Source organism: Hemiscyllium ocellatum, chromosome 31 (assembly GCF_020745735.1).
Source record: "Hemiscyllium ocellatum isolate sHemOce1 chromosome 31, sHemOce1.pat.X.cur, whole genome shotgun sequence".
NCBI classification, from domain to species: Eukaryota; Metazoa; Chordata; class Chondrichthyes; order Orectolobiformes; family Hemiscylliidae; genus Hemiscyllium; species Hemiscyllium ocellatum.
The window spans coordinates 51,444,850-51,468,556 of record NC_083431.1 but is presented as its reverse complement, the minus strand read 5'-3'; the positions used below and the strand labels follow the sequence as shown (position 1 = coordinate 51,468,556).

Here is a 23,707-nt window from a genome sequence, read left to right as displayed (position 1 = left end):
ACAGCTGAGAGACTCTGCATGGGCTGGGAAAAAAAATCATTCCCATCCTCCACAGGTTTGAATGTCTCAGGAATGTTATGATTCATAGATAAGGGAACTCCTCATGAAATTTCAGCTGCTGAGTACTGCAGGAGGCAGATAATAACCCATTCTCACTGAGTGGATTCTTACGATGTTTATGATAAATGCAACCAATGACCTGGAGTTCTTCTGCTGTTTGAGTCAGAGGGAAAGAAAAACTGAATCAGGAAATGGCTTAATGAAAACTGAAATGCTTGAATTTTTCATCAGCCCAGCTTAGCATATAATTATGAGTCTGCAACCTAGGGCTTGTGCTTTTGATCTCAAGTCACGGAATGCAACATTTCAATGGCTGCATGGGATATCAACAACTTGCATTTTCATAATGTATTTTAGTCTGTTCCCTAGAGTGTGGTGGATGCAGGGTCACTGAACATTTTTAAGCAGATTCTTGGCTAAGGAGGAAATTGGAGTCTATCGAGGGTGGTTAGGAAATTGGAGCTGAGACTCCAATCAGATCAAACATAATCTTATTGAATGGCAGAGCAGTCTTGAGGGGTCAAATGATTCTGCTCCTACTTATTATGTTTCTTTGTAACCTAAAATTTTCTCTCCATTCACACACCATCGTGACTTGGAGCTGTGTTGCCATTACGTAACTGTTGTTGATCATTGCTCTGGAACTCCCTCTCTAACAGCACAGTGGGTGTCCCTACATTCCAACCACTGCAAAGGTTCAAGAAGGCAGTGTATCATCACACTCTCCAGGACAATTTGGGATAGGCGGTACATTCTGGCCTAGCCAGCAATGCCCATTTCCCATGAACAAGTTAAAAAAAACAAGCAAAATGTGCTGGCACATTTCCCAGTTGCATGATCAAATAAAAAATTAGTTACAACAGGAAATATGAAGTCAAGTGACCTATTGCTTAGTCAAAGAGAGATCTTTTAAAGCAGGGTCTAAAAGGGGAGCAAAGAGATGAGGTTGGTGAGGTTTGGATGGGCTGATGCTTTTGGAAGATGGGGGCTAACCAGAACCTTCAAACGGTGCAATCTGACAAGTGTCAAAGTTTGATTTCCTTTCCACCATGACCAGCTGTTTCTCCTGAAGGGGAGAGAAGCTGTCAGATTTCCTCCCCTGTACCCCATCACCAAATGCCTAAATGATTCTCATCCTTAACCCCTCAATCTCAAGTGTGGTTATTGCCAACAGCACTTGAGCCACTCCAACCCCACCCCTGGCATGTTTCACTATTTAAGTCTAGTCCTTGCAATTCTGTATCAATAATTCTTGTGTGCACTTAATTGACATGTTGCATTAGTCTGATTGGTAGTCATTAACTTTATTCTAATATTCTTTGAGTGGGTACATTTAGAAACAAGAATCGTGGTTTATGTTGCTGACAGGAATTCTCGCTCTCTCTCTCTCCCTCAGGCCATGAAGGTACTTTCTAAAAAGAAGCTGATGAAGCAGTATGGATTTCCACGTAAGTGTGCCCTGGAAATCTTCCCAGATACCAATCACCTTGGATACCTCAATTAGCTTCAAATCAGGCCTGATTCTAAGCATTTGGTTTTTAAATTACAGCACTTAGCACACAAAGATGCCAGAGTCACATAATAAGATCAAGGGGCCTTTTATGTTGTTTATTCCAAGTAGGCGATAGGTTTTTGCTCAAACAAATTGCTGAATTTGGTAGCTGCTGGTGAGCTGATCAGCTGACAGCTTCAGGAATGTAAAATCCTGCCTTTGTCAAACTGATGATGGTACACCAAAAAAATAGAGATGTACACAACATTGCCATAACCTGAGTAACATCGGTTAGTAACCAATCACACCTCAAATAGCCAGTTAGTAACAGTCACACCTTGAGTAACTGGTCAAACTCAAGAAACCAGTCAGTTAATAATCAGTTAATAAAAGTCTCATCATGAGTAACTTGTGAGTGTCACTGTTAAAATAATCAGTAGTCACAGTCACATTGTGGGTAACTTGAATGCACAAGTAACCAGTCTCACCGTCAGTAACCAGTCACTTAGCCTTGGTATTCACAGCCTGAATAATAAGTCAGACTGGAAGTAGTCAGTCTCACCGTCTGTAACCATTCAGTAGAACAATCCCCGGAATGAAGATAATATTGTATAGATTTTATTTGGTATGTTTATATGCTTAAAAGTCACGCTGATGATTAAACTGTCTGTCCATGATCAAGTTTGACTGGGGATATTCCCTGATAATTGAACAGTTTTCACAACTGTCCAGATACTGAAGCAGTTTGTGTCCGTATGCAGTGAGATCTGGACAGCTATCCTGATGAAATAAAAGGGACATTTGCACTACATAAGTGCCATCTCCTTTAGGTCTCTTGTTAACATTTAACAGTATTAACATACTGAGGGTTACCATTGAGCAGAATCTAAACTGGACCAGCTGTATAAACACTGGCGACAAGAATAGGTAAGAGGCTGGGAATCCTGCGACAGGTAACCCACTTCCTAATTCCCCATCATCCACAAGGCACAGGTCAGGAGTGCGATGGAATAACTCTCCAATTGCCTGCTCTCACAACACTCAAGAAGCTTAACACCAGCCAGGACAAAGCAGCCTATTTGATTGGCACCCATCCACCAAATTCAATATTCATTCTTTCTACCACTGACACACAGAAGCAGCAGGTTTACCATCTACAGGATCCAATGCTGACTTTCACCAAAGCTGTCCTGAAAGAGCCTTCAAAACCAAAATCCTAATCATTTAGAAGGACAGGGGCAGTGGATGCATGGGAACACCACCACTGGCAAGTATCCCTCCAAGCCACTTATTATCCTGACTTGGAAATACATCACTGCTCCTTCAGTGTCATTGGATCAAAATCCTGGGACTTCCTTCCTAACAGCACTATGGGTGGTTCAGTGACTACAGTGATTCAAGAAGGCATCACACCACCACCTTCTCCATTTGGGGATTCAAATAAATCCTGACCTTACTAGCGATGCTTGGATCCTGTGAATTAATTTTAAAAATCTTAGATATTGAGCTGCCTCAACTCTTTCTTATGAGGAAGATGCTCAAGTTTATCAACAGGAGCACCAGCTTCCCCCAAAATCCAAGATAATATATGCAGACTCACATTTGTGATATATCCTCAGCTACTGTTTCAGTGGAGAGGAGTCCTACACTAGGGGGGCTATAACAGTAAATTGACATCCTGTTTACCATCTTGTGGAGATGGAAAAGATCCGATGCCAGCATTTAAGGCAGAGCAGGATGTTTGTCGAATGTCAGTCCAATGACTACCCAACAACACAACGAGCAGGTTATCTATCTCTTTCTCTTATTGTTGTTTGTGGCTACAAGGCTTGTTGAAATGCCCTAAACAGTGCAGGATAAAGTCAAATTCTCTTTCTCTCTCTCTTGTGCTCTCGCTCTCTCGTGCTCTTTCTCTCTTTCTATGCCACTCAGTTTCTCTAGCTCCATAAAAAATCTCCTCCTCAAAGGATCAGATTTTAAGTCTAAGTCACTGAGTGTAAAAATCAAAGCTGACACTCCAGTGCAGTCCTGATGAAGTGCAACTCTGTCAGAGGTGCCAGCTTTGCCATCTGGTGGTGCTGTGAAGTGGTCTATAAATATACATTTTTTTTAGATGACTTAAAGAAGAACCCTGAGCATTTGTAAGCCCATCTTACCTTATGCCTTAGGTTTTCTGTCATATCCACTTTAAAAATCAGTAATGGTGAAAATGTTAAAATGAAAGCTCACAAACTATTACTGCTACCTTGGCATTGTGCTGCATGTTTTGTTTTGATGCCCTTGCTCAATCCACAGCTCAACATGCATTGTTCAAAGTTTAATCTTCACACAGCTGTCAGCCTTGAAGCCGGAATGATAAACATTTTGTGATCAGATTGCAATCTCTAACATTAACATGCAGAGCAGAGCTGGAAATTGAAACCAGCTTCTGATGCAAGTGTTCCATTAATCAGCAGTAACATCGCACCAATGGAATCACATAAAATGCACCTTAAAAATTCTTAATCATGCTGCCAACTCCAAACAATACTCTTTAGATTCAGAAAAAAATGTACTTTTCACCATCTGACATGGAAGATTGATGACATGATTGATGTTAAGAGATATTAGTGAAATGAATTTAGGAAATTGCAGCTAAAGCTCACACTTTCCCTATAAAGTGGATGTCAGCCAGATAGAGAAGTCTGAAACAAGATACTAATCCTTATTGGTGAATTTCTTCACAGGACGCAGCCTTACTAAATTTAATTAGTAAAAAAAAATCAGATGACTAACCCTGAAAGGGGCACTGTAACAAAAATCAGATTGTCAAAGGAAACATCACATTTAGCTAAAATTTGTTCTGGGAATTTATAGTAATAGAAGCAGGAATAGGCCATTTGGCCAGTTGAGCCTACTGCAACTTATGATGCACTTCAATTCCCACAAGTCAACAGAAACCCTGAAGTGTACGGGTGGACACCATGGGCTCCCTTTCCAAGGCTAGTCTTAAATGGTTTAACCATAGAAGAGTGGCCAGCAGTCTGAACTAATGGACCCTCTACTGCCTTGAACCTGTTTGTGGTTTCCTTGGCCAACCCAAGAATAGACTCAATCGGAAGCCTTCCTGCATTCTCACACCCCTGCACTGGCATCTAAAAATCAGGATTGAGATGGCATGACACCAGGTTATAGTCCAACAGGTTTATTTGAAATCAGAGACATGTTATTCAACCTGACGACATTCCACTCTTACCATTTGTATGATCTTTTGATCTCTCTACCCACTGATCTCTCTGCCTAAAAACTCTGTGCCTGTATGCTTTTTCTTCAATTCACCTGAAAAAGGGGCAGCGCTCCGAAAGCTTGTGATTTCAAATTGTGTTGGACTATAACCTGGTGTCGTGTGACTTCTGACTTTGTCAACCCCAGTATAACACCAGCGCCTCCACATCATAAAAATCAGGAGTTTATGCTGAAGTGCAACTGAGACCGGATTGCAACCTCACACAGTTGTATGTATGTGGAACACAGACTCTGAAAGGCTGCAGAAAAAGACAAATGGCCTGGGAATTTGTTAGCTATCTTAATCTTTTCTTGGACTGAGTCACTTCCTACATACTCTCTAATTTCTTGTTCTTCTGCATAAACACTGAAATCTGTTTCACTGTAGCAACATCGGAAAGGAAGTCAATGCATCTGCATGTCAATCAGTGTGTGCAGACTCTTGGACTGGGCCACGCTGCTTGGTGGGGAATGACAGTTGCTACGTACCCCACCGTCCATGCCAACTTACCAATGGTAAAGGGGGGATCCCCACATAGAGAGCTTCCAATCAGGTGCCCCCATTACCTCTGGATAGCTGACAACTAACTGGCTTTAGCTAACAAAAGGATGTCAAAAGGGAGAGTGAGAGCTCTGGCAATGCTCTTGGGCAGCAATGCAGAGCAGGTGGTAGTGAAACCATTCCGAAAACAAAATTGTGCAGAGTATAAGACGGAGTGTTAATATATAATTATAAATCCTGACCAGAACTTCATTTTAGTGGTGGGACTTTAACACACAGCATTAATGGAAATAATCCAACTGACCCTATCAACTGGGCACAAAAACCAAAATGATTCATTTAGCAATAATATAATGCAACGCAAGCTGCAGTGAAGTTCCCAGATTACACACTGATGGATTTCAGAAATATCAGAGACAATTTCATCGCCCTGTACTACCCCCCAGTGAGTTTGTCATTATGAATATCTACGCATAAGCTATTATATGGAGGCGGGGTGGGGGAGGATTACAGCAGTGACTTGTGTTTTCTCACACAGTGCCAAATTTACCCTGCAACACTGTTAACCTTTCAGTGGACATAATGAAAGGTCTCTTTCCCACTGTACAATTCCATTAAGTCTGACTTTGCTGACTTTTACTCTTGGAATATGTGAATATAAAGGTGGAGAAAAGTGTTCATTCTGTTTTTATTGCCCCAGGATTTCTGGGGCTTCTGGAATGCTATCCGCAGATTGATGTGGGTTTGTATTTGCAAAAGGGACATCATCATTCCAAATGTGTAACTGACAGGCATATGTACGTCCTCATCCTACCTTGTTGGCAGCAGTGTGGAGTTTCCAGACACAGGTGAGGTTAGCAGTAAACCTTGATTTACCAGTGAGAATCCTGGACCATTTTACTCCCAGGCCTCAGTCCCATTCAACAGGATTAATCCTGTCTGAATCTAACAGGAATGACGTGGAGTTTGTGAGCGGAGAAAATACAGAAGGAAACCTTGGTTTCGATAGGGGCTGGGGTGACAATAGACAATAGGTGCAGAAGTAGGCCATTCTGCCCTTTTGAGCTTGCACCATCATTCAATATGATCATGGCTGATCATCCTCAATCAGTATCCTGTTCCTGCCTTATCTCCATAACCCTTGATTCCACTATCCTTGAGAGCTCTATCCAACTCGTTCTTAAATGAATCCAGAGACTGGGCCTCCACTGCCCTCTGGGGCAGAGCATTCCACACAGCCACCACTCTCTGGGTGAAGAAGTCTCTCCTCATCTCTGTCCTACATGGTCTACCCCGTATTTTTAAGCTGTGTCCTCTAGTTCGGCACTCACCCATCAGCAGAAACATTTCCTGCCTCCAGAGTGTCCAATCCTTTAATAATCTTATATTTCTCAATCAGATCCCCTCTCAGTCTTCTAAACTCAAGGGTATACAAGCCCAGTCGCTCCAGTCTTTCAGTGTAAGGTAATCCCGCCATTCCAGGAATTGACCTCGTGAACCTCCGCTGCACTCCCTCAATAGCCAGAATGTCTTTCCTTAAATCTGGAGACCAGAACTGCACACAGTACTCCAGGTGTGGTCTCACCAGGGCCCTGTACAGCTGCAGAAGAACCTCTTCGTTTCTATACTCAATCTCTCTTGTTATGAAGGCAAGCATGCTATTAGCCTTCTTCACTACCTGCTGTACCTGCATGCTTACCTTCATTGACTGGTGTACAAGAACACCCAGATCTCTTTGTACCGCCCCTTTACCTAAATTGATTCCATTTAGGTAGTAATCTGCCTTCCTGTTCTTGCCACCAAAGTGGATAACCATACATTTATCCACATTAAACTGCATCTGCCATGCATCTGACCACTCACCTAACCTGTCCAGGTCACCCTGTAATCTCCTAATGTCCTCACATTTCACCCTGCCACCCAGCTTAGTATCATCAGCAAATTTACTAATGTTATTACTAATACCTTTGAGAAGGTGACTAAGGAAGTGGACGAGGGTAAAGCAGTAGATGTTGTGTATATGGATTTTAGTAAGGCGTTCGATAAGGTTCCCCATGGTAGGCTAATGCTAAAACTACGGAGGTATGGCATTGAGGATACATTAGAGGTTTGGATTAGGAATTGGCTGGCTGGAAGGAGACAGAGGGTAGTAGTTGATGGATTATGTTCATCTTGGAGCGCAGTTACTAGCGGTGTACCACAAGGATCTGTTTTGGGACCATTGCTTTTTGTTATCTTTATAAATGATCTAGAGGAAGGACTTGAAAGCTGGGTAAGCAAGTTTGCGGATGACACAAAAGTCGGTGGAGTTGTGGATAGTGAGGAAGGAAGTGGTAGGTTACAGCGGGATATAGATAAGTTGCAGAGCTGGGCGGAAATGTGGCAAATGGAATTCAATGTAGCTAAGTGCGAAGTCGTTCACTTTGGTAGGAATAACAAGATGATGGATTACTGGGCTAATGGTAGGCTACTTGGTAGTGTGGATGAGCAGAGGGATCTTGGTGTCCATGTACACAGATCTCTGAAAGTTGCCACCCAGGTAAATAGTGCTGTGAGGAAGGCATATGGTGTACTGGGCTTTATTGGCAGAGGAATTGAGTTCCGGAGTCCTGAGGTCATGTTGCAGTTGTATAAGACTCTGGTGAGGCCTCATCCGGAGTATTGTGTGCAGTTTTGGTCGCCATACTATAGGAAGGATGTGGAAGCTTTAGAACGAGTGCAGAGGAGGTTTACCAGGATGTTGCCTGGAATGGTAGGAAAATCTTATGAGGAAAGGCTGAGGCACTTGGGGCTGTTCTCATTGGAGAAGAGAAGGTTTAGGGGAGATCTGATAGAAGTGTATAAGATGATTAGGGGTTTAGATAGGGTAGATACTAAGAACCTTTTACCGCTAATGGAGTCAGGTGTTACTAGGGGACATAGCTTTAAATTAAGGGGTGGTAGGTATAGGACAGATGTTAGGGGGAGATTCTTCACACAGCGGGTTGTGAGTTCATGGAATGCCCTGCCCGTTTCAGTGGTGAACTCTCCTTCTTTATGGTCATTTAAGCGGGCATTGGATAGGCATTTGGAAGTTATTGGGCTAGTATAGGTTAGGTAGGATTCGGTCGGCGCAACATCGAGGGCCGAAGGGCCTGTACTGCGCTGTATCCTTCTATGTTCTATGTTCTACCATCTTCTATATCATTAATATATATTGTAAAATATGGGGGAGAGGAATCTGGACAAGAGAGACCTAAGGTTTTCATGTAGGACTTGAGGTCACTCTGTTAGGAAACTTTTAGAAGTTGCTGGGCCCTCTCAGGTTCCCTCTTCCTCATTTTCCAGCATTACAGGCCAGACCAGATGGTGAATGTATAATAGAAGAAAGTGCGTGACAGACTCAGAATTAGATCCCTGGAACCCAATTTATGCTCATCAATGATATCACCTACCTGGAGTAATTATGCCACGGAACAAAGGAATTTAAGGAAAAAATCAACATGAATGGGATACCACAATGAAGGGTGAGATGCTATCTGCATTTTATCTTGCACACAACACATTTATTAGTTATTGTGAGGGTATGTGTGTGTGGGACAGGGAGAGGTGTTGGAGTTGTAGGGGGTAGCTGAGAGGATTAAAACCAGCCTAGGACCACAGCTACACTAATTTATTTTTTAGAATCCCTACAATGTGGAAACAGGCCCTTTGACCCAACGAGTCTACACCGACCCTCTGAAGAGTAACCCTCCCAGACCCAATCCTAGATGACATTAAAGGAGCCCTGGATTGAAGGATGATCATTAAGACTTATGCTTTCATTTTAAGATTATGCCTCACCTCTTTACCTGGGTTCCAGGTCGTCCTCCTCCCCGGGGATCAAAGCCCCCATCTGCTGAACAGTCAAAGGCCCCCGCGCCTCTGGAGAGGGTCTATCAGGAAATAGCCATACTGAAGAAACTGGACCACCCCAACATTGTCAAGCTGGTAGAGGTAAGTTATTCAGTCATCAGCCTGTGAGGAACAAATCATAGTGGTGTATTATTTTTTACTGAGCCCAGGAGTTGGCCAGTCTGGTTTATGTGACAATTTCAATAGTTTTTCAAATACATAAATTGGTATAATTTTATAAAATTCTGGATCAGTGGTGCTGGAAGAGCATAGCAGTTCAGGCAGCATCCGAGGAGCTGGAGGATCGACGTTGCGGGTAAAAGTCCTTCATTGGGAATGATGGTTTTTTTGCCCGAAACGTCGACTGTCCTGCTCCTCGGATGCTACCCATCAGGAAATAGCTCTGCTTTAGCTCAGCTCTTATAAAGAACATTGGGCTACCTCAGCCTGATAGAGAATGTTCTGTAGCAAGCAATCATTGAGCTAACATTTGGTTATCCAGACATCCTGCTCTTGCCAGCATAATCCCAGTCTTCCATTAAATGTCCCAATGATTTCCCAAAAACATTATTCTCCTTTTCCCATCTGGACCGGGGGCGAAAAATTAATATGAAATTTCATCCTTTTTTATGTAAGCATCCATGACTTCCCACACAATGGACCTGTATCCCTTTCCCTATTCCTTCTTGATGTGTTCAAGGGAGTTGTCACTACCTTCTTCAGGCTAATGGCTTAATTTCTGATGACACCTTTAAATCTATGGATTAGAGTTGCTAAATCTGGCTGGATATATTCCAGGAGATATCAAGTGACCTCTTTTCTTGAATGGCCCATCTAACAGATTCATGCAAAATTGAACACTGGATATATTAATCGTCACAGAACCCTGCCTTCCCAGGACTTTTCAATGGATCCCAATTTGGAGTTTTGTATTAGCTAGGGTGAGCAGATTTGCAAATCTTTGCATTCATGAGAGGAAATGTTGAAAAAAACTTAAAGCTTTTGTGCACATTTATAGTGGTAGCTGTTTTAATTTCAATTGAAGTTTTTTAATATTAGTGTTTGGATGGTGAGTGCTAGCTTCAAAGATTACCACTAATGTAGCTTTCAGTTACACATCTGCAAATTCATCTTTCTAACCTCTCTGAGAAGGTTTTCTAACATCATAATCATTCCTTTCTGCACAAAGATGATAGAGCCGCCCACACAGAGAGCAGCCTGACAATTTCTAGTGATTTTCTGCTTGTTTTTGCATCATGCTGTGGCTCCTGGTACACTTGCTTGTGTGGGAAATCTTAGACACATTAGCTAGCAATGAATAGACACAAAGGTGCTTTCTTTGAGATGATACCTCAATTCAGAGCCAAATTTGCCCTTTCACGTGGGTGTAAAAGATCCCATGGCATCATTTCAAGGAAGGTAATGTTCTGTTAGTGCATGCCAACAATATATTAAAATCACTGAATGGAATATCGCTTTGCTGTTCATGGGATCTTGCTGTGTATACTTTGCTGGATTTCTGTTATTACAAAAGTGTCTGTCCTTCACAACAACATCATTGATTGTAGTTTTAATCTGTACAAACTGTAATCCTGAGGTTGTTGAAGGTGCTATATAAATCCAGGTCTTCTTGTTTTTTCATGTGAATTTTACAACTCTTTATATTTTAGGTTCTGGATGACCCCACTGAAGACCATCTACACATGGGTATGTGATCAAATTATGTTGATTAGACTTGATACTTCCTCACGCTGTGTGTTGTATCAGTATTGTACCAGATAGTTGTGAACATCCTGAAGAATATTAAATATCTAAGATAAACAAATTAAATAAATAACAGATAAAATTCTGTGGGGCTCATCCCCTGATATTCCTGATTGGTCTCTGCTTTATATTGTGTTTTAAGCTAATATTGCTACCTGCATATTGAGATATCAGTCTGGAGCACTGTGGATGTTTACATATGCACTGTCCTTAAGGTTCTTTGACTTCTTATCTACTGTGACAGTCCTTTATTTATACTGTCATTAGTAGCTTATTAAATGCAGCTCTTTAATGTAGTGTTTAAGACCTCTCTATTCACATGCTCATTCCAGACAGGCATCTTCTCTCTTACTGATGTCAGGGTCATGTTATCAGTTTATAACATCATGACTTACCTGTACCCCACTTTATCACAATTTTTACCAATGGTTCCCTCTCAGTTTCTGCTTGTGATTCCCTCTTGGATTCTGCTGATGATTCTCTCTGTTGTGGTCACCATTGAAATTCATTTATTTTCAGATTTATTAATTGCATTTAAATTCTGCAGTGGTGGGATTTTAACACTCCAGAGCACTAGATTGAGCCTGTGGATTAGTAGTCCACTGATATTACCACTACGGCACTGTCTCCCCAGTTACAGTATAGCTACTATACCTCAATAGTCAATGCTGATATTTTGCCAATAGTTCAGGTGAAGACTCATGAACTAAATTTACCTGAGGTTCCTAGTGTTATGATCAGAGTTAATGGTAATACTAGAAAAGTCAGATTACAAAGTGAAACCTTGCTTCTTAGGCTGTAAGTTTTATTTCTGCTGTTATATCCTCAAATGATTCCAGTAGATTTGTCAAGTAGGATTTTCCTTCCATAAAAATTCATGCTGACACTGTCCAATCCTGTCACTGTTTTTCAAGTGCTCTGCTATTAAAATGAACTCTAGCATTTTCCCTACTCCTGATGTCAAACTAGCTCATTGATAATTCCATTTTCTCTTTACCTCCTTTTTAAAATAGTGGAGTCACATAAACTACCTTCCAATCCGTAGGAACTGTGCCAGAGTCTAGAGAATCTTGAAAGATGACCACCAACGCATCTCCTACTTCTAGGACCACTTCCTTAAGTACTCTAGGATGTAGATCATCGAACCCTGCACATTTATCAGCCTTAAGTCGGGTCAATTTCATAACACCATTTCCTTATTAATACTGAATTCCTTCACTTTTCTCCTCTCACTATATCCTGTATTCCCCAACATTTTGGGGACGTTATTTAAATCCACCTTTTGTGATGACAGAACCAAAATTTTGTATTGAACTAATCTTCCATGACTTTGCTCCCCATTATATCTTCTCTGTTTCTGATTCTAAGGGATCTACATTTATCTTCATTAATCTTTTTCTCTCCAGATGTCCATAAGATTTTTTACAATCAGTAGGTATCAGCTTACCGTCGTAAAAACCTACTTAGGGGTCTACTTTATAACCCAATTTCCTAAACAGTACTGATGTTGTAAATCTTCATCGCCCTAGCAATCCTTTCACAAAGTTATGGTATTCAGTTAAAGGCTCAGTGAGGAAATTCTGGTTGGTTAAATCTGAGAGCATTCTATAAAATTATTTATGCTAGGATCCAAGCTACACTTCGTGACATAATGAAGTAATAAACAGGCAAACATGTAATAGGCTCTTCAACAAATATTGAACTTCTTACTAAGTGGGAAAATGAACCAGGTGCTCCTGTCTGGTAATTTAACAACACATTAACCTTTTTTAAAATTGTCACATGAGTTCATTAACAGTTTGTTAATTGCTTCTGGGCTGATTATGGTTATTTGTTCAATGCTTGTTAACATGCTCAATATTTAACATGTTCTGAGCTTAATAACACACTCTTAAATGCGTTCAATATTTGTTTAAATGTTTATTACTTTAAACTAAATAGTGAAGACAAGGGATCAAGTAAGGGGTAATATGATGAATTGAAGAGGAAAGGGTTCTTGTGGCGCAGAGGTGATGTTCCTACCCCTGGATCAGAAGATTTGGGTTCAGGTCCTGCCTACTCCAGAGGTGTGTAATAATTTGCCTGAATAAATTGATTAGAAAAATAGGTTAAATTTTTAAAAATTGGAGAGCGAAAGCTTCTTGTGTACAGCAACAATATCACTACCTCTGGACCAAGAGATTTGGGTTCAAATCCCACCTGCTCCAGGGGTGTGTAACAACACCTCTGAAAGAAAGGTACCATTAAGGGAATTGATCATTTGACTGCGGTAGGAAGTGACAGTGTCCAAACTTAAAAGTGCGTCAGTAAGTAAGGCTAGAGGTTATGAAAATAATAAAAAAGATAAAAGTAAAGGAACTTTATCTGAATGTGCAGTATTTATGCCAAAGTAGATGTTTTGGTGGCATAAATAGAAGTAAACAGATATTATCTAATCGCTGTCATGGACAAAAAAGGCTGAGAATTGAACTTTCAAGAGTATTCAACATTTAGGAAGGATAGGGGAAAAATACGAAAGGAGATAGAGTAGCACTGTTAATAAACAATGAGATCTGTATAATAATGAGAGGATCTTCAATCGACAATTAATCAAGGAGTAAAAATGGCAAGAATTAGCAAACATGGTCAGTGTTGTTTATAGGCCATCAAACCGTAGTGGTAAAATAGAGCATGGTACAAACAGTAAATTAGAAATCATAAGAGACTTGAATGTACACAGCCAGGGATAAACCTAATTAGCAATAATGCTGTGGAGTGACAAAACCCTGGAATTGGTTTTTAAATGGTTTTTAAAGAACAGTATGTTGAGGAACCAACTAGTGAACAGAAAATTTGAATTTTATATTGTGCAATATGAAAGCCTAATTAATAACAATTGTAAAAAGAGCCTCTTGGGAAGTAGGACCATAATATAACATAGAATTTTATATTAAAGTTTGAAAGTCATGAAAGTTCAATCTAAAACTAGGAGCTAAAATCAAAGCAAAGGATACTGTGAAGTTATGAGGGGCAAATTTATTGTGGTCGATTAGGAAACTATTAAAAGGTATGACTGGCAATGGCTAGCACTTACAGAATTAATGCATGTTTACTAAAACTTTAGATTATTTTAGAGGCACAAAACCAAACAGGAGTAGCTAACAAGAGAAGCAAAAGACTGTATTAGATCAAAAAGATGTCAAAAATGAACCTGAAGATTTGAAAGTATTTGGAACTCAGTAAATGATCAAATAGACCAAAAAGAGAAAATAGATCTAAAAGTCACCGAGCAAGAAGCATAAAATGGACCATAAAAGCTTTTATAAATATGCAAAGACAAATGTGAACCATTGCAGGCAGAAACTGGTCAGTTTATAATGGAGGATAAGGAACTAACAGGGAAACTAAACAACTATTTTGTGTCCATATTCATGGAGGGAGCTACAGAAAAACCCCCACATAGGGATAAATGGGTCTTTGTTTGAATGGCAGTTAGGGACTAGCTCGGATCCCAGGTCAAAACATTGTGTGATTTCAAGGAGTTGGACAAAGCACTTGATGCTAAAGGGATCCATGGATATGGGGGAAAGGTAGGAACAAGCTGTTAAGTTTGATGATCAGATATAAATTAATAATTTACATGAAGGAACTAAATGCAATATCTCCAAACTTGAGATGACACAGGGTGAGCTATGAGGAGGATGCAGAGATGCTTCAGTATGATTTGGACATGTTGAGTGCTAGGGCAAATGCATAGCAAATGCAGTATAATATGGATGAATGTGAGGTTGTCCACTTTGATAGTAAAAACAAGAAGGCAGGTTATCATTTGACTGCTATAAATTGAGAGAAGGCAATCTCCTCATACACCAGTTGCTAAACATAAGTGTCCAGGTGAAGCAGATACTAAAGAAGGCAATGGCATGTTGGCCTTTATAGATCACACCTGGAATATTGTTTTGGTCTCCTTATCTGAGGAAAGATGTTCTTGCTATAGAGGGAGTACAATAAAAATTTATCATACTGGTTTCTAGGATGTTGGGACTGATGTATGAGGAGAGTTTGAATTACAGGTCGTTCTGCTATAATGCGACAGTTGTGTTCTTCTGCGACTTTGCACTATAGAAAATTGTGCTATAGAAGGTCGCTAATAGAAAATCACTATACCCATTCAGTGGAAAGTTTGTATTATACAAACAACGTCCACAGTTCGTAAATCGCTTTATAGCAAACTCGTGCTGATGAAATGTGCATTATAGCAGAATGGCCTATAATTTCACTGTAGTTAGAATTATATTTACTGGAGTTCAGAAGAATGAAGGAGAAGTCTATAAAATTCAAATAGGATGAGACAGGATAGATGCAAGAAGGAATTTCTAATGGCATGGCAGTTTGAACCGGGGGAAGTCACAGTCCAAGGAACCTTTTCACAAAGCGGGTGGTGCGTAAATGGAATGAGCTGCCAGAGGAAGTGGTGGGGGCTGGTACAATTACAACATTTAAAAGGCATCATGAATAGGAAGGGTTTAGAGGGATATGGGCTAAGTGGTGGCAAATGGGACTAGATTAGCTTAGGATATCTGATTGGCATGGACGAGTTGGACTGAAGGGTTTGTTTCCAAATTGTGCATCTCTATGACTCTAAATCATTTAGAACTGAGATAAGGAGAAATTGCTACACCCAGAAATTTGTGAACCTGTGGAATTTGCTATCACCGAAAGCAGCCGAGGTCAAAACATTGTGTGATTTCAAGGAGTTGGACAAAGCACTTGATGCTAAAGGGATCCAAAGATATGGGGAAAAGGTAGGAACAAGCATATAAGTTGGATGATCAGAAATTATCATAATGAATGGTGAAGCAGGCTCATAAGACCAAAAAGCCTACTTTTGCTATTTACTATGCTTTTATTGTATGAAATAATCATGAGAGAATTCAAACTTCTTACAGATTGATGCAAATTAGATTTACCAATGTAATGAAGGATCAATTCCTTCAATGTAAATGAGATGGTTTTCTAGAATAGTATGTTAAGGAATCAACTAGAGAATAGACTATAATATTGTGCAATGAGATGGGGAAGGGTGACCATGATGTGCTTTAGAGCAGGAATTTAGAAGACAAATGGTTTTTATTGCAAGAGGATTTGAGAACAGAAAGAAAACTACCTTGTTTCAGTTGCATTGAGCCTTAATAAGAGCACACTGAGAATATCAGGAACAGTTTCGGCTACCATACCTAAGGAAACATTGACTTACCATTAAGAGAATGTAACAAAAGATCTCCAGACTCATCTCAAGGATTGCAGGAATTTTCTGAGAGGAACGATTGAGGTGACTGGACCAATATTCTTTAGCGTTTAGAAGAATGAAAGATGATCTCATTGAGGCATTCAAAATTCTTAGTTTGACAGGGCAGGTGCAGGAAGGATGTTTTCCATTGCTCTAGGGTCTAGAACAAGGCAACATGATCGCAGGATGAGAGGTGGGCTGTTTAGGACTAAGATGAAGAGGAATGTCTTCACACAGAGTAGCGACTCTGGAATTACCTATCCCAGAGTGCCGGGAAGGTGCAGTCATTGAGAGTTCAATAGATTTCTAGATGTTAAAGCCATCAAGGAATATTGAAAATTTCATAGGAAAATGGCATTGAGGTAAAAGATCAGCCTTGATCTCATTGAATGTTAAAGCATGCTTGAAAGGCCAAACCCTCAAGTCCTGCCTGTGTTCCAAAAGTGCTATACCTGTTTGTGTTCGTAACTTGTTAGCCCATTTGATATTTGTTTTTATGTTGTTCAAATCTTCTCTACATGTTCGTGACTTGTGGATATGTTTAATTTATAACTTCTTTGTTTGAAATGTCACAGCTCAGCAGGCCGTGAAGCCGATGTTTAGCCAGCCAAAACCTAAAGGCTTTATCATTTGCCTGCTTATTCAAATTTAGTGGGAAGCAGGAGGAAACAAGGAAAAGCTGAGGAAAGTGTTTAGACTCCTGAAAGAAAGATTTATATATCTGAAGAAGTGGAATATTTTGAACAATACAGAACAAAAAGAATTTAAAGTTAAAATTATTAAAATCTAAAGTTTGTTCTTTTGCTAATCCAAATTCTACTGCTATATACTTTGTTGAATCTTTGTATTGATTTGTATATTTTCTTCTTCTGTTTCAGTATTTGAACTCATGAGTAAAGGGTAAGTTTGGAATCATTATTAACCCAGCTGTCTTCTAGCACTCACTGTTACTGTTGCCCTAACTTTTCTATTCTATCTGATGTCTCTTGATGTTTAGGCCTGTGATGGAGGTACCGACAGATAACCCATTCTCAGAGGAACAGGCACATTTTTACTTTAGAGATATCATCTTGGGCATTGAATACCGTGAGTGTTAAATGCTTCACTTCAATTCCAACAGCCTGATTACATATTTAGCATTAATCTCCGCAGCTGTACCTTCTGATGTGGTTGCTGCGTTATCGCAATGATCAGACTATTTTGTGCCGAATCGTTTCATGTTGGTTTTAGCCACTACAGTTAACAATGTATAAACAATTTGATACCATGGTAACAGTATTTGGCCATTGAAATATTGTTTTGAAAAGTTTTTTTAGGACATTTTCTATCTACCCTATAACTCATTTAGCATTTTGGGACCTTTACAGTTGAACTGAACTGATATTAGTTTAAATTCACAAAACTATGGCGTAAACATTCTATTTGTAAATACGTAGAATCTAGCACAATACAGAGGAGGCCATTCAGTGCATTTAGCTGACATCTGTTCTTTCAAAGAGCAATCCAATTGGTCCTACTCACCGATTCTTTCTCTAAAGCACTATGATTTTAAAGTTTTTGTAAATTTTCTGCCTATGAGATTATCAATACTTCAGTAGGAAGGAGCTATCAGACAGGGCCCCATCCACAGTATACAGCATGGGCATGATAGCATAGGTAAAACCAATGACTGCAGATTCTGGATTAGAGTGGTGCTGGAAAAGCACAGCAGTTCAGGCAGCATTTGAGGAGCAGGAAAATCAACGTTTTGGGCAAAAGCCCTTCATCAGGAATACAGGCAGAGTGCCTGTAGGGAGGAGAGATAAATGAGAGGAGGGTGGGGGTGGGGAGAAAGTAGCATAGAGTACAATAGGTGAGTGGGGATGGGGATGAAGGTGATAGGTCAGGGAGGAGAATGGGGGAAGGTAGCAAAGAGTACAGTGGGTGGATGGGGGTGGGATAAAGGTGATAGGTCAGAGAGGAGGGTGGAGGGGATAGGTGGAAAAGAAGATAGGCAGGTAGGACAGCTCATGGGGACGGTGTTGAGCTGGAAGTTTGGAACTGGGGTGAGGTGGGGGAAGGGGAAATGAGGAAACTGGTGAAGTCCACATTGCTGCCCTGGGGTTGAAGTGTTCCGAGGCAGAAGATGAGGCGTTCTTCCTCCAGACATCAGGTGGTGAAGGAGGCCCAGGACCTCCATGTCCTCGGCTGAGTGGGGGGTGGGGGGGGGTGTTGAAATGTTAGGCCATGGGGCGGTGTGGTTGATTGGTGTGGGAGTCCCTGAGGTGTTCCCTAAAGCGCTCTGCTAGGATGCGTCCAGTGTCCCTAATGTGGAACGGACTGCATCGGGAGCAACGGATACAATAAATGATACTGATGGATGCGCAGCTAAAACTTTGATGGATGTGGAAGGCTCCTTTAGGGCCTTGGATGAAGGTGAGGGAGGAGGTGTGGGCACAGGTTTTGCAATTCCTGCAGTGGCAGGGGAAGGTGCCAGGACGGGAGGGTGGGTTGTTGGGGAACGTGGACCTGACCTGGTAGTCACAGAGGGAACAGTCTTTGCGGAAGGCGGAAAGGGGGTGGGGAGGGAAATAGTAATGAGTCGTAAATAATTCAGAAACAACAGTATAAACAACTATGTTGACCCTGCAAAGTCCTCCAGCTTAACATCTGGGAGCTAGTGCCAAACAGAGAGCGTGGTCTCACAGACGTGTCAAGCAACAGCCTGACACAATCATACTCATGGAATCATCCCTTAAAGACAATGTCCCAGTCACCACCATCACCATTCCTAGATATGCCCTGTCCCACTGACAGGACAGACCCAGCAGAGATGGCACCACAGTGGCATACAATTCGGGAGGGAGTTGCTCCAGGAATCCTCAACATTGACTCCAGACTTCATGATGTCTCAAAGCATGATATCACATATGGGCAGGGAAATCTCCTGCTACTTAGCACACACCATCCTCTCTCAGCCGATGGATCACTGTTCTTCCATGTTGAACAACACTTGGAGGAAATGCTAGGTGCAGAATGTACGCTGGGGGGGGGGAATTCACTGTCAGTGAAAGCAATATGGTTGACTCTTAACTGCCCTCTGGGCAGTTAGGGATGGGCAATAAATGCTGGCATATCCAGTGAAATCCAAATCCCATGAAAGAATAAAGAATCTAGCAATTAATGATGGAGGGCAATTAAACTACTAACAGATAAAGGAGGCTCCACAAATATCCTTATCCTCAGTAACAGGAAAGCCCAGCTTGACAGCAATGTTGATGAATCCCTCAATTTCTCTGCGCTGTCAGAAACTCTATTTTGATATTTTTAATGACATCCGTGCTGAACGTGCCTTTTACCCTTGTGCAACACTCTTGTGGCCTTCTGTCCTGCAGTCATAACCTGGCACTTTCCCACCCTTCATCATTATTAGGGAAATATCCTCAATCAAATTAGCTGAAAACTAGCATCTCAGATAGGGGACCTTTGGAGAAGGCCGAGATGGATTATTCACTTGCCACATCTGGCTGAAGACTGTGATGAATATTATCTTTTGCTCTGATGCTCAGGACTATTTGTGGGCTCTTCCTCCTGTGAAGTGTTTAATTATCCACCACCATTCATGACTGGATGTGGCAACGCTGCAGAACTTAGATCTGATCCACTGCTTGTGGGTTTGCTTAGCTCTATCACTTGTTATTTACGCTGTTGGGCATGCAAGTAGTTTTGCTTCATCCTTTCACCAGGTTGACTCCTTGTTTTTAGTTATGCCTGGCCCTCCTCCGGCTGTGCCCACCTGCACTCTCCATTGAACCATCATTGGTCTCCTGGCTTGATGGCGATGGCATAGTGGGGGATATGCCAGGCCATAAAGTTACAGGTTGTGTTGGAACACAGTTTAGCTACTGTTGATGGCCCATAGTGCCTCATGGATCCACAGACTTGAGTTGCTAGATCTGTTCAAAGTCTGTCCCATTTAGCAAGGTGAGAGTGCCACACAACACAATGGAGGGTATTCTCACTGTGAAGGTAGGACGTCGTCTCCATGAGGACTGTGGTTTTTCACTCTTACCTATATTACAATGTTAGAGGCATCTGTGGCAGGGTGACTGGTGAGGATGTGGTCAAGTAAATTTTCCCTTTTGTTGGTTCCTTCACCACCTGCTGAAGATGCAGCCTAGCAGCTATGTCCTTTTGGATCTGACCAACTCGATCAGTCATACTGCATTTGAACCACTCTTGGTAGTGGACATTGGAAGCCCCCACCCAGAGTACATTCTGTGCCTTGCTACCCTCAATGCTTCCTCCAAGTGTTGTTCATCAAATACTGATTGATCAGTTGAGGGAAGACGGAATCAGCAGAAGGTTTCCTTGCTCATGTTTAATCTGAAGCCATGAACGTCATGAGGTGCGGAGTTAATGTTGAGGACTCCCAGGGAAATTCTCTCCTGATTGTATGTCACTGTGCCAGCACCTGTACTGGGTCTGTCCTGCTGGTGGGACAGGATATATGCAGGGATGGTGATGGCTGTATCTGGGACATTGCCTATAAGGTGTGATTCCGTGAGTGTGACAGCATCAGGTTGTTGCTTGTCTAGTCTGTGAGACAGTTCTCCCACTTTCGGCATTAGCTTCTAGATGTTAGTCAGGAGGATTTTACAGAGTTGACAGGGCTGTTTCTGCCATTGTTTTTTCTGGTGCCTAGATCGATGCCAGGTGGCCTGTCCATTTTCATTTCTTTATTGAGACTTCATAGCAATTGGAACAACTAAGTGGCTAGTTAAGAGTCAACCAAATTGTTGTGAGTCTGGCGTTACATGTCAGCCAGATGAGGATGGCAGATTACCTTCCCTGAAGGGCATTAATGAACCAGGTGGGTTTTTCCGACAATTGACAATGGTTTCATGATCATCAGTAGTACATTTTTTTAATGCAATTCAAACTGTACTGTCTGCTGTGGCTGGATTTGAACTGATGTCACTGCAAAATTAGCTGTGTTTCTGAATCAGTAGTCCAGTGGTAAATCACTAGGCCACTGCCTCTCCAAAATTCCAGATTTATTAATTGAATTTAAGTTGCACCAACTTTCCAAAATGCAGCACCTCATATTTGTCTTAATTAAACTTCATCTGCCACTTCTCAGCCCATTGGCCCATCTGATCAAGATCCCGTTGAAATCTGAAGTAACCTTCTTCGCTGTCCACTGCATCTCCAATTTTGGTGTCATCAGTAAACTTACTAACTATACTTCTTATGCTCACATCCAAATCATTCATATATATGATGAAAAGTAGTGCACCCAGCACCAATCCTTATGGCACTCCACTGGTCACAGGCCTTCAGTCTGAAAAATAACCCTCCATCACCACCCTCTGTCTTCTACTTTTGAACCAGTTCTGTATCCATTTTGGGAAAGCAAATCTTAGCAGATCAGATGGGCTAATGGGCTGAGGAATGGCAGATGAAGTTTAATTTAGATAAATGTGAGCTGCTGCATTTTGGAAAGGCAAATCTTAGCAGGACTTATACACTTAATGGTAAGGTCCTTGGGAGTATTGCTGAACAAAGAGACTTTGGAGTGCAAGTTCGTAGCTCCTTGAAAGTGGAGTCGTAGGTAGATAGGATAGTGAAGAAGGCGTTTGGTATGCTTTCCTTTGTTGGTCAGTGTATTGAGTATAGGAGTTGGGAGGTCATGTTGTGGCTGTACAGGTCATTGGTTAGGCTACTGTTGGAATATTGTATGCAATTCTGGTCTCCTTCCTATCGGAAAGATGTTGTGAAACTTGAAAGGGTTCAGAAAAGATTTACAAGGATGTTGTTGGATTTGAGCTATAGGGAGAGGTTGAATAGGCTAGGGCTGTTTTCTCTGGAGAATCAGAGGCTGAGGAGTGAACTTATAGGGGTTTATAAAATCATGAGGGGCATGGATAGGATAAATAGACAAGGTCTTTTCCCTGGGGTGAGGGAGTCTAGAACTAGAGGGCATAGGTTTAGGGTGAGAGGGGAAAGATATAAAAGAGACCTAAGAGGCAACTTTTTCTCTCAGAGGGTGATACATGTATGGAATGAACTGCTAGAGGAAGTGGTGGGGGCTGGTACAATTGCAACATTTAAAAGGCATTTGGATGGGTATATAGGAAGGGCTTGGAGGGATATGGGTCGGGTGCTGGCAAGTGGCACTAGATTGGGTTGGGATATCTGGTCGGCATGGACGAGTTGGACCGAAGGGTCTGTTTCAGTGCTATACATCTCTATGACTCTATCGCTTTCATGGTGGGATTTGATCCCATGACCTCAGAGCATTAACTTGGCCCAGTGACATCACTTGCCATTTAGAAAAGAAAACATTGCAAGTGTGTAATAAGTGAACTTTGAATTTTTGTATGAAGTTCGCAGGTTGTTTGTGTTCTCTCCCCTCACTATCTCTGTAACCTCTTCCAGTCCCTCCACTGTTCCCTATTTCCCGAAATTCTTCCAACACCTCCACTCCTCCCTGTCTCTGCAAAATCATCCAATTCTATAACTTGCCAGAATATCTGAGCTTCTGAAATTCTGGTTCTCTTGATCATTTCTGATTATAATCACTCCAATATTGGAGGCCATGCCTTCAACAACCTCGTCCTCACACTCTGAAATACCCATCCTACACCTCTCTACCTCTCAATTTCTCTTTTTATCTTAAGACAATATTTAAAACATACCTCATTGACCAAACACTTTGTCATCCGACGTAATATCCCATTATGTCCCTCAGTGACATATTTTGTTTATATAATGGTTCTGTGAAGCACCTTGGGTCATGTAATTACATTAAAGGCACTAAAGGTACATCAGATGCTTTTGTTTTTTGAAATGGGAACATAATGATCTCCATTTGTATTACACAAGGATTATTCAATCAGATTATTCTTTCTTAATATTAATTTGCATTTAAGTGGCATATTTAACATGGCAAAATGTCTTTGCACTTCACAGGAATAATATTAGAAGGAAATTTAAAAGCTTAAGGCATAGATAGCCTGGCAAACAAATGTGGAGCAATTCAAATTAGTAACATGTAATAGATTAGTTTTGGTGGAAAAACATTTGGAAGGTTGTTGGGCTGGATGAAGTGACAACACTGTGGAGACCAAGGTGGGAAATGAACACTGGAAAGAGAATTTTGCATGTGAAGTGTTGCTGAACTGGATGGTATATAGGTCAAAGAGCACTGAGATGACTTGGCTTTGGGTGGCCAGGAGAGTATTCAGAATTGTGAATTCAAGATATACTCCCAAAATCAAATTTATCTGATTTCCTGATGTATGAAAGAGAAGGCAATCCTTGTCTGACCTACATGTGACTCCATGTGGTAAACTCTTATCAGCCATTCAGTTCAAGGGCAACAAAACTGGTCTTGCCAGTGACGCCCACATTCCATGAAAAAAAGGAATTGCTTTCATTGCTGAGCTCTCTAAATGATTGATGAGTATGATGCACATGGTCAGACAATAGCAGTTTTCCC

General features: G+C 41.2%; 1 protein-coding gene across 4 annotated transcripts in view; it reads left to right on the top strand.

Annotated features, from left to right (window-relative positions):
* Positions 1-23,707, top strand: part of camkk1a (calcium/calmodulin-dependent protein kinase kinase 1, alpha a) — a 250,736-nt gene that overhangs the window by 164,091 nt on the left and 62,938 nt on the right. For all 4 annotated transcript variants that reach the window (XM_060848477.1, XM_060848475.1, XM_060848478.1 and 1 more), the window contains 5 exons: positions 1,457-1,508; positions 9,160-9,293; positions 10,862-10,898; positions 17,103-17,124; positions 17,222-17,310. In XM_060848477.1, coding sequence (XP_060704460.1) covers positions 1,457-1,508; positions 9,160-9,293; positions 10,862-10,898; positions 17,103-17,124; positions 17,222-17,310 — 334 coding nt within the window. The remainder of the gene's footprint in view (positions 1-1,456; positions 1,509-9,159; positions 9,294-10,861; positions 10,899-17,102; positions 17,125-17,221; positions 17,311-23,707) is intronic.